General features: G+C 42.9%; 1 protein-coding gene across 1 annotated transcript in view; it reads right to left on the bottom strand.

Moving 5' to 3' along the window:
- The window catches only part of LOC144938213 (titin-like), a 335,325-nt gene that overhangs the window by 319,973 nt on the left and 2,945 nt on the right, over window positions 1-12,407 (bottom strand). The window contains 7 exon segments of the mRNA XM_078866029.1: window positions 167-232; window positions 1,328-1,630; window positions 3,562-3,672; window positions 4,180-4,491; window positions 5,029-5,929; window positions 7,952-8,157; window positions 11,446-11,549. Of these exon segments, the coding sequence (XP_078722155.1) occupies window positions 167-232; window positions 1,328-1,630; window positions 3,562-3,672; window positions 4,180-4,491; window positions 5,029-5,929; window positions 7,952-8,157; window positions 11,446-11,549 (2,003 nt within the window).

Raw genomic sequence — 12,407 nt, 5'->3', positions numbered from 1 at the left:
AGTGCTCATGTTGAACAACCCAAGCGACAGCCTAATGAGATAGCAAATCTATTTTTTTTTTTGGAAAGGGATACCTCGGGTAATAATAATGCAGAAACAGGCATTACAATTCAGCACGGTCCTATCATTACACAGACAGAGCTCAGATATAAATAATGCCACTTACAGCCACGAAGCTGGGTGGTGATGAAGCAGGCTGAGTAGGAACTGCTACAGCTTCTGGCGCTGTGACCTGCAAAGGGACACAAGAATTTAGATTTAAAGCTTCTTTCGTGACTGCAGGGATTCATCTTCTTGGTTCTTTCGGTAAAGTCACGTAGAATGGAAATAATAAAATAATAAAAATAAAACATAATAATATAAATATTATGTTATTATTTTTTGTATTAATAATAAAATAATAAATAAAAACATAATATAAAAAAAAAATATGTTTTCTTTTTATTATTTTATTATTTCCATTCTACGTGACTTTACCGAAAGAACCAAGAAGATGGACACAACAATATATGTTATTTTACAGATCTTTGTCAACCCACTGCTGGATGAAGGCCTCCCCCACGCCATGTCGTTTACGAGGGTTATTTGACCATATGTCACTACTGACGATGGCGCTCCCCAAATTTCACCAGGCTCACTGTTCATGAACTCTTGGAAGTGCTTGCACAAAGGATAGTAACATCTCATCCTGTGTTCTTGGAATCTCACCATGCTGGTCAGCCTGTGCTGAAAAAGCAGAGTGGGATCCCTTGGACTGGTTCAGATATGCCTCGGGCCTGATTATAGTCATGGCCGGGAATCGAACTCAGGTCGCCAGGCTCGCAACGGGCAAACTGATGCGCCACTGCTCCCCCCCATTAGTTATTTACCAAACCACTTAATTAATTCTTCTTTGATCGGAAACATAGGAGAAAATCCGTAACTGACACATACAGGAAATGAAGGAATTCGTCCCCGCTTTGAGGGATAAACACAATGAAATTCATGTTTTCTACTTGAAACGTAGACAACATCAGTCAAGCGGGGTTGAAAGATGTCATAAAAAAAATGCTCAGTGGGAAAAAAACTCTTAACAATGAATTTTTAAGCATCATGAATATAAATGGATATTTTAAAGTTCTGGTGCCGGAAGGGATCGTGGTAATAAATCGTCTTATTTCAGAGGATGGGTGATATATGACAGTCATTGAGATGTATTTCTATTAGTTCACAGGTTGAGGTGAAAAAAAAAGAATTGGCCGAGCCTACTGTGAGATGAAGATTGAGTGAAGGGACACTTTCACACCGTGGAATGGGAGTGATTTTCACACAGGTCTACCCAACACACCTCTTGGTGTCTCATATCAACAGCAGCCATGTGATCCTCCTTAAATTCAGCCACTCTCATGCCTGCCGCAACTTTTTTCTGCTGCTGCTGCTGCTGCGTTGTTGTAGTTGTTGTTGTTGTTTTGTACATATCCCAGCTTTCAGAAAACGACGGGCTGGGCACGTGAACCTCATGCGTAGGCAAGCGTGGCTCAGAGTGTGGTCGAGGAGAGGGGGCCTTCACGGGCTTGATGACCCTGACGGCCGACTGTGGATGAGTCAACTCTTGCTGGAGAGTCGAAATATCCCGAGCGGACGTGGACACCTGGTCGGTTTGCAAGGGGGGCAATGCCATAAAAAATATGTATACAGGCAAGGAGCCCAAAAAAGGCGTCATACATATAAACATGTTGCGCTTTGGGTTAGACGCCACACAGAATGGATTGGGAATGAGGAAGTGGGTAAAATTAAGCTGTTTCTCCAAGAGTTTCCAAGTTAGAAGGAATTGAAGCTGGGATTCCACGTGATGTTAAGCGGGGCTTTGGGATTGCAATTTGGAAGTTATACGATGAGGGGGGTGGGGATTCAATGGGTTAAAAGTAGATTTTTGTTTGTTTGTTACATCATGAGAGTGTGAAGGGAGTCATGGCCTAGCGTCGTCGTGGTGGGACTACCCTGGGCAGCGTAGCAGAAGAGTGTTTATTATCGAATTATTGTAGGAAAAAGGGAATTGCCACGGGAAAACGCAGTGAGGATGAAAATGAAAAAAGCGTAAATAAAAACGGCAGAAACACTGACGCCCATTATTTGTGCAAGTTAAGAAAGCAGCAGCACAGGGTTTGCAAATGATGTTAACAAGTTTGGTATCCGCAAGAGGATGTGTAATGACTGTGCTCATTTGCGATGCTTTACATGTTAATCTTGCGACGGGTTTTGTTTTTCCCCGTTAGGCACAGGATGTGATGGATGTGCATCATAAGTAGCTTTTTTTTTACGACCGCAGGACATACGAGTGTAACGATGTTACAGTCACAAAGTGTTCTTGGTCGGCAGAAACTCTCTCGGGTGAAGGTTAAATTAACAAACAAAAAACGGAAAACCAGCCAAAGCGGGTTAAAAAAAAAACGGACCAAAAGCCGAAAAAATACAACAACGACGGCTGAAACATTTTCGCTGACAAACAGCGATACAAATGCACAACTCCGACAATATATCACAAGATGATGTTTCAAGTTAGTACAAACTTAAAACAATGGAGGTAAAATGTAACACTTTGTGAAAAATAACTCATTAAACTTAATTCCCACGTAAAGTACTGGCAATTTTTTTTACAATGCTGCTCGCAATGCTATTTACCGCATTTCCGAACCACGGCAACACGTACTGAAAACTGTCATTTACGTGATGCGCCTGTGCAGCATATTCAAAGGCATCCGCCATACATGGCTTTGCGATGCTTAAAAGCTTAAGTCTGCGTAATCGGACTCTTCACACTTGTTGCTCTGTCCATTTTTTTTTCACTCTATTTTTTTAACCAGGCCCACATGCCTGGCATGTCTCCTAGGTCTAAAGTGGGGTGAGCCGCAATAAGACCGGTATCTCTCCACAGACACATTGCTGCAGCTCATATTTCCCATTCCCCAAGCAAGTGGGTGCCAATCTAATGACAAGGTGGTTACTTATATGGATCTCAAAGTCGGTTCGAATTCTCTCGACTATTTCGGTCGCGAATCTCTGATACATTTTTGTTGTTGTTGTTCTTTTATGAACATTACGGGGTTTTTTTCCCCAAAATGGACCGCAATGCCTGACCACACTGCCTGGTGCATTGAGCCCAGTGTGCTACTAATAAAATGTAATACATTAATTTAAAACGTTGCATTCTTGAAGTCTGTTATTTGTATAATTTTAAGATCTTGAATACGACACTTCTGAGTCAAGAAATAAGGGAAGTTCAAAGACATATTTGACATTAATAATAATTACTACATGTAACGATGAAATATACCTTAAGGTGGATCTAAAAACATAGCTATGTTATCCACATACAAACTGCATTTTTTCATATATATACATTTTCTATAAATTTTCAAAGACTTTAATGTCACTCTTTGCACTCATGTTTAGCATATTCAATAGGATTCTGTGATTGAACCCCACAGGGCACAATCACTGTGCTGTACGATAACTTTTAAAAAACCACGTCACTCAAAGCACCCATTAGCAAAATAACTCACAAAGGTGAATGGCTCTTACCTCCTCTGCCTCATGCTTAGGCACTGCTATCTTTGGAACGGTAAAGTGGGGCACAGGTTTGGACGATATTTTCTGGTCGAGATGCACAGTCGTTTCTGCTGCCCTGTGAATCTACAGTGGACCGATGGAATAAATGATGTAAAAAAAAAAATCAGTAACCCCCAGTGTTCAAACCGTAAAAAAAAAATTCTATTTTTTATATATATGTAAGAAGGCAAAAAATACATCCATTAAAATCATGGAGATAAAGTACGCTTTGTTACATTATGAAATAAAGCAAAAATCCTCAGAAAGAAAAATGAAAGAGGGTTCATGTGTTTAAAAAAAAGTCAGAGAATGGGGGGCTTCATTTATGTATTGGGAGAAAGGCAGTTTCTTTAGATATTCGGACATTTTTTGTTGAATTGCAAAAATTGCTTTTCTGCAAGCACACAACTCAATCAAGCAGAATTTTATACAATTCTAGCATTAAAAGCGCGTCCGTACTAACGAAGCTCCCAAAAAAATATATTTTAAAAAGGCTCCATTCATTGACACTCGTGTGCAAACAGAAGCGGACAAGAAAAAAAAAAGACGCATGAAGAAAAAAAGAAATGCCAGCACATCAGCAGCTCTGACCTCTGTAAAATGCACGGCCGGCTGCAGTTTGGGCTGCTGCGGCTGCGGCTGAGGACTCTTTGCAGCTACGGGGACAATCACTGTCTCGGTGCGGACGGTGTAAGCCCCGCCGCCCGCCACGTGCTCCGCGGAGACCCTCTGCGCAGCGGCGATGGACGACGACTGCGAAACGGTGGAAACGTGCACCGCGGCGGAGGCAGCGGCCTGTGGGGCGGCCGGAGTTTCCTCGGCCTGACCGGGGAAGCGCCCACGTGCCAGATCCACGGCCGCCACCACCGTGGCCACCGCATCGGCCTTTTTGCCCACGCCAGTCTGCGAATGATTGCCAATGATCATCGCAATTCGTCATAGGCGGCGGGGTGGGGGGGGTCGGTGAAAGGGCATTGGGAATAGAGGCATTATTGGCATGATTGCGACGATTGATGGTGCCCACTGAGCAGTGGGTACGCACGTATATATTGTGACAGGTGTACACAGGTGAGTAACGCACGTGTGCAGGTGTGCATGGGTTGAGAGAGAGAGCGACTTCCTCGTGCTTTCGTGACATTTCTTTACAAGCAGGTGAGAGCCAATTGAGACATCGGGGGTCTAAGTCGTGTGTTGACGGAAAGGGTGCCCTTGACATTTCGTGAAGCAACGTTTGTCTTCCGACAATTTTCGACAAGGAGCATATAAAAAAGTATTACCGTATATGTCTCATAGTCAAAGAGAGACTTGAGGTTAACAAAAAAAATCTGCAATTTGTAGGCCCATGGATAATCCAGTGAAACAAATGGTTCGTGAAAAGTGTAAAATGTGTCATCACAAAAATCGTGGATGAATAACATGCAAGCAATGTGACAAACATACCTCTTTTACAACAGTCGATGCACCGTAACCTCTGATGGTCTGCTGTTGCTGCGTCTGTATGGTCTGCTGCTGAATTTGTATGGTTTGTTGCTGCATTTGCAGGACCTGCTGTTGCTGCATTTGCTGTTGCTGCATTTGCTGTTGCTGTTGAATCTGTTGCTGCTTGATCTGTAGCTGGTGTTGCTGCTCCTGTTGCTGCTGTTGCTGCTTGATCTGCAGCTGGCGTTGCTGCTCCTGTTGTTGCTGTTGCTGCTTGATCAGTAGCTGGTGTTGCTGCTCTTGCTGTTGCTGCTTGATCAGCAGCTGGTGTTGCTGCTCTTGCTGTTGCTGCTTGATCAGTAGCTGGTGTTGCTGCTCTTGCTGTTGCTGCTTGATCAGTAGCTGGTGTTGCTGCTCCTGTTGTTGCTGCAGCTGTAGCAGTCGTTGCTGCTCCTGTTGTTGCTGTTGTTGCTTGAGCTGTAGTTGGCGCTGTTGTTCCTGCTGCTGCTGAATCTGTAGTTGGTGTTGCTGTTCTTGCTGTTGCTGCAGCTGCAGCTGACGATGCTGCTCTTGCTGCTGTTGCTGCAAAAGCATCTGCTGCTGCTGCTGTTGCTGATGTTGTATTTGGACTTGCTGCTGCGACTGCTGAATCACCGTGCGGGTCTCCTGGACCTGGTACTTAGTCGCTTTGCCTTGCAGTGTGTAGGCTTGAGCAGCAGCTGTGATGGCCGCAGCGGCGGCAGCGGCCTGCCTTGCCTCGGATACCCGGGTCTCCGTCGTGACAGCGAAGCTCTCTTGCTTCCAGGGTGGACGGGCCTCACCAGTGGCCGTCGCCTGCATCGTCGTCTTGCGCATCATCACCGGTGATCTCACCGAGCGGATGGGGGATGCAGAGGAGCCTCTCCCAGCCGGTGAGAGAGATCTGAAACCGAAGGCAAAAGGGTGCGTTCAGCCACTTTCGCGACGTTTTCCACTGCCACATCCGAGCCACGCTCAAGCGGGGGCTCTGGCTGTGCCAGGTGGGTTCCCACTGGCTGTCTGCTGAGCCAAGCCGATTAAAACATCCTGAATTTGGAGCAGGGCCAGGCATTGGCAGGGCAGGGGTTCAGAATTTTCATTGTATGTCGTGATAAAATTGATTAACCCTCCTGGCCTCACCTCTTTCAGCCAAGACATGAGGGCAGGAGGGAAAGTGTGCGAGGCTACAGCAGGCAATAGGAAATTAGGGTATGTTTTGTCGTGAAAATGCCCTCATGACCAGGGCACACCGTGAAGAGCAATACAGATAAGTGTCACGGCTAACATTATGAAAATATTTCAGAGGAAATGGATTGAGTTTTTAAATAAGTGGTGTAACAATGGAACTAAAATAAGCAAATATTCCCATTACCTACCAACTCCAGTGTAAAATTTGATAAAAACGTGGAAAAGCTAAAACCATGTAGATGTATCATGTGATTAAATTCCACAATGTCATTGGCTAAAATAGGTGTTTTTTCAGGGTTAATTATGGATGTCTTATGTCACAAAAATCACAGTTCCACTAATGACGTCTGGGCCAACACAACACTAAGATGATTAATCATGCAACCATTTATTGCACGATTTATAAGTGCTTCCACAGCTGGTTTATATGAGAGGATATCCACCATTAACTTCCAAGTAATGTCAAGAAAGGCAACTTTAATCAAGCCTTCATGTGAGGCTGCAACACAAATGTGAGGCAAAGTGACGTATGTAACAACAAAAACAACAACACAAATTAGCAGTATTATTTAAACGCATCATCTATAGGGAAACACTGGTGCTACGTTGAGACCACCAAGACCAATGCCTTATGCATCAGACATGATAGTGGTACTAAAAATAACTCAGTGCCTGTGACCCGAGACTAGCCAAATAGGGAAAGTGGCCCGGCCGTGGTCTACACGGGGACAAATGGGCACACAACACTGCCATGAAGTGGTGTGTCACACAGCGATGACATTGACTGCATTGCCGCTCTGAAATTAAATTGTGGTACAACAATGCCAGACCATGTTGAAAGTGCGGCGCTCATACTGCACTGCTCCGACTCGCTTTGGAGAAGAAACTGGTTGAGGGAAACGTAAATGTAGGTGGCACAATCATGCCAGTCGTAGTGAAACCATTTTGGTTCAGTATAAAAAATATCGGTGCAGTGTTAGTGGGCAATAGAGCAATAGACGGAGTCAATCTCTGTGGACCTTTGAGTGTCACGCGTTGTGTGCCTGGGTTTTATCCGAGCACTGGTTTCCACCCACATGCCAAACATGATTCAATGGAAGCCATGCGTATTAGTTACTGCTGCTATTTTCTTTAAACCCGATGCCTAAAGTCACTGGCGAGCTTCGGTGGTAATCCATCCAAGTACTAATCATGCTTGAGTCTACTTAACTTCAGAGATTTTTATGACACCAGGCATGTTTATGGATTTATGGTTATTTGGTCATAGGGAATTCTTTGTTAACTACTTGCTACTTTTACTGCATTTGTAAATTTGATATATGACTTGAACGTTGTTTTATTGGGAAAAAAGCAACATGACAACATGCACCCCTACTGGCAGACTAACACCCATTTTCCGGCTGGTGCTGTGTACAATCTTGGGCCGCACAGGGTCAGCTGCCATTGGGGGTGCGCTTGGCTAGACCGCAGCAGGGCATTAGAACAGTTGAGATAAGAGACGTGACGTCAGGCGCTTAGAGTTACCGTGGCATTTAAGTGCCCTATAAATGCTACTCCTCTACCTTACAAAAAATGTCCACAGTAATCATAAAGTGTTTGTTTTATAGAGCATCGTCGTTCGTGCAAATTGCATCTCACAATCACCGACGAACCACAACCAGGCTAGAAGGCAGCCAGGTAGTTAACCGGCGGCGACGATTGCCCAAGCTCTGCAAGTACCCTGTATATTAAGACGTACCTGACAGGAGAGGGCGATGGTGCCTTCACTGAGCGAACGGGGGAAGGCGATAGCTGTCTCACGGCCAGAACTTGCGGCGTCGGCGACGGAGGCTTGGGGATGATGCGCGGGGGCGTCTTGTGATGCAGCTCGCGTGTCACTGTTTTGCCCTCCATTACCATCTCCATGTGCCCCGAAGACTGGGCCTCAAATCTGGTCTCCACGCGCTGGATAAGGCCACACGGAAGCGGAGTTTGAAAATTATAACAATCGGAGTTAAACTTTCGCTAAATTTATCAAGGTGACAGCTAGGGCCAAATTCAGCCGGAGCTGTCAGGAAGTGAGGTTTCAAAATGTTTCTCCAGCTGCCCCCATCTGTCCCCTCCTTTAGGGGAGGGGGGGGGGCAGATGGGGACAGGTTCATGGAGAGTCGCTACATCATGGGACCTCCTTTGCCAGTATCAAAATATCATAATAGGTTTTTACCCTTTAAAACAGGTGTTAAGATAGTACACCTTTTGTCGTCCTATGGTCTAACACCATTTGAGATGAGGTTCAAAAAAAGCTGTCTCTGGTGTGGACCAATCAGTTTCAAGAACAATGCATATATTATCAGAGTATGTATTTTTTGCATGATTCCTAATTAAAAGGTTTCATACTCTTTGGTTCTTTCGGTAAAGTCACGTCGTTAGAAATAAAATAAAACAAATCACGACGTTTCGATCGTAACACAAGTGGTCGTTATCAGTCCTGATGACAGATAGTACGCCTTTTGGCGTCCTCTGGCCTGATGAAGTTCGCTTGTGTTGCGATCGAAACATCGTGATTTGTTTTATTTGATTTTATTTCTACCTACGTGACTTTACCGAAAGAACCAAGGAGTATGGATTCCTGCAGCCACGAAAGCTTCAAATAAAAAAAGGTTTCAGTTTGGTGTTTTAACAACTTAACACCTATTCTTGGTTTTTTCGGTAAAGTCACGTAGAAAGGAAACAATAAAACAATATAATATTTATATAAAACAATATCAAAAAATCTATTCTTATCGGTGTTAAGATGTTAAAACACCAAAACCCATTTTTGGTGTTTTAACATCCTAACACCTGTTGTATTGCCAGAAAGGGTAAAACCTATTCTTATAGGTTCAGGGAGTTGACAATTGGGGGTTGCTGGAAACTATTCGAAAGAAAATGTATCCCTGGTAAAAAGAAACATTGATAGACATATATCAACCTCTTTTTTAAAGACGCATACATCACGTAGTTGAGCTAAGTCAGGTCGGACTAAGGGTCTCTTTTTCAAGGTTAGACGTGGATCACAAAATGATCAAGTACAGTCGAAAACAAAATCACAATCCTCAAGTCAATATTGAAATGTTCAACAATTAATACCAAACAAGTAGTGCAATGTTCATTTAAGCAATTCATTTGCAGAATATAGCTACTCTACAAGGCACAGTAAAAAAAAAAATACATTCAAAATTGATGTAATGAGTGGATACCATTTTAAATTCTAGTTCTGAAGTTTTTGTGACTGCAAGGATCCATACTCTTTGTTTTTTTTCGGTAAAGTCACAGAGTATGGATCCTAGCAGCCACGAAAGCTTCAAATCTAGAAATAAAACCCTCTACGGGGAAGAATTTCGCTTATCTGTTAGAGTTTTTAACAGACAACGAGACAAGAAGTCACAGCTTATCGACTTAATAACTCTCTTCACACGCCACAGTAATTTTGCTGGAGCAGTCAACACCTGATGACGGTTGCTTGTGTTGCTTCCAAAACGTCGTGATTTAATTTATTTGTTTTCATTTTAATTTATTTCATATTTTTTACCTACGTGACTTTACCGAAAAAAAAAACATTTTAAATGTATCGTTTTGTCCATCACAGTGGTACATGCAATGGCATATCTTCGTGAATGCCATCACAGGATCTTTGACGATTACTTTACAGTCGATGGCAGTTGTGGTGATTTCCCAAAAGCATTCACTGTGTAGATTGTAGGGATGGAACGTGGCTAAGATGCAAGCGTGCTTCGCACGAGGCAGGCGAATCAGACCGATATAATTTGCTTATAAACAATATGTAGCCGGCAATATGAGAAATTGAGAGAGGCACATTCTCACGTACATTTAATATGCACTTTTAAATTTCCATACGTGTTTTGGAAATGCGCTTGCTTATTGTACTAAACCTCAGGAAAAAGCAAATATGTATGGCTGAGAGAATACGGTGCATTAATAAACACCTGTATTCTATTCCATATCTGCCAACTGGTATAATTTAAGCGGTAACCTGCTGATGGTGCAAACAATTAACTAATGATTACACTTTAAACCTTTTTTTTAAACGAAAATAGAAAATGCATTTTTTTTGCTTTGAAAATCGGTATGTAGTAACAGACCCATTAAAATATGCAGGCTACAAACTTAAATCTATTGGCCTAGTAAGTGTCATACTCACACAGGAGAACGTTTTATTTGGTTTAACACGTAGACTTTCGCGAACAATATTATACACAATAGAGGATTTTGGGTTATATCGCGTAAACATAAATGTTTTTGGCTAAGAAACAGGATTTCAACACAAATATGGCTCATATTCTTAGGTTTTTTCGGTAAAGTCACGTAGGTAAAACATCAAAATTAATGAAAATAAAATAAAATAAAAATGCAGCTAATCTGGCTGTGACGGTCCCACCTGATGACGGAGACTTGTGTTGCCTCCGAAACGTCGTGATTTTTTTTTTTTTCCATTAATTTTGATGTTTTACCTACGTGACTTTACCGAAAAAACCTAAGAATATGATTCCTTGCAGTCACGAAAGCTTCAAATCTAGAACAAATATGGCTGTCACCTCACGATGCTAGTTGTAATTACTGACGAAACGTCGTACTCGAATTGTAAATGTTGTGGGTTTACTCTCCAACACACCGGTGCCCTGTACGAGTGACGAATTTGCACGTTTTGTTAACGTGAGGAACTTGACTAATTGGCTGTGTCAAGTGGTGGTGGGTTTAACAACACATTTATATTTACGCGATCTAACCCATAAACCTCTATTATGGAAAGTTTTATTTACTATTAAAAAATCATGTTAATTTCCAAAAGGCTGCTGATATTCTTCTGTTTGGGTTCCAGAGGACAGCGTTATACTCGCCATTTCACATCTAACTCCATTGTAACTCCTGCAATCTCTCATTTACTTGATACAGCTGTCGTGGCTGTGACGGTACCACCTGAAGACGGAAGCTTGTGTTGCCTCCGAAACGTCGTGATTTTTATTTTTATTTTATTTTACTTTTTAATGTTTTTACCTACGTGACTTTACCGAAAAAACCTACGAATATGAATCATTGCAGTCACGAAAGCTTCAAATCTGGAATAAATGTACATAATTTACTCACACATACAATACCCTCAAGAAACTGCATCATTTAAAGCCAGCACACACCGCAAGTTATAAATACAACGTGAGATTTTTTTTTTAAAATATTTTTTTCAGTGACCTTTACCTTTTCAACACGTGCTTGTCGAGTCTGTGAAATAGTTGTTTCTCCACCAACTGAAACAATCGTTTTTGTCTTTTTAGCAGGAATGACTTCAGCAGCCTCTTCGCCTGATGAATAAATATGCACACACACACCACACGCACGCACGCACGCACGCACACACACACACACAGACACACACACAGACACACACACGCACACACCACACACACCCACGCACACGCACACACAGACACACACAGACACACACACACACACACACAGACACACACACACACACACACGCACACACAGACACACACACACACACCACACACACACACACATGCACACGCACACACACAGACACACACACACAGACACACACCACACACACACCACACGCACACACACACCACACACACACCACACACACACACACCACACACACACCACACACACACACACACCACACACACACCACACACACCACACACACACCACACACACACACACCCACACACACACACAGACACACACACACAGACGATAAGTTAATGCACTGCATTGTCTAGATCAGGGATTGGCAACCAAAATAACAAGGAGACTTTTTTTGTAAAAATTCAGTATAAAAAAAACTCGATATTTCAAAGCCGTAATGAACATCAAGACGAGACGGTGGTCCTTGATAAACGACGTCACGGAGCAGTTCTTAAAGAGCTGCATGCGGCTCTGTAGCCGCAGGTTGCTGACCCCTGGTCTATACCCGAGCTGATGCTCTGTGCACATACATTGCCATGCGCTGAGCTTACAAGATGCTGTGACCGTTTCCCGTAATGCTGTACAACCTCATTATGAATCAATGAATGAAATGTTTATTTGTTACACGGAGAGTCTAATTTATCCGAGTACCCAGAGAGTTTGCAAGGGAGATTTGTGGTGCATCAGAAGAGAACAACAGCATCAAGGTGACGTGTACAGAGGAA

This window comes from Lampetra fluviatilis, chromosome 21, assembly GCF_964198595.1.
Source record: "Lampetra fluviatilis chromosome 21, kcLamFluv1.1, whole genome shotgun sequence".
Taxonomy (NCBI): Eukaryota; Metazoa; Chordata; class Hyperoartia; order Petromyzontiformes; family Petromyzontidae; genus Lampetra; species Lampetra fluviatilis.
This window is presented reverse-complemented; position numbering and strand designations above follow the sequence as displayed.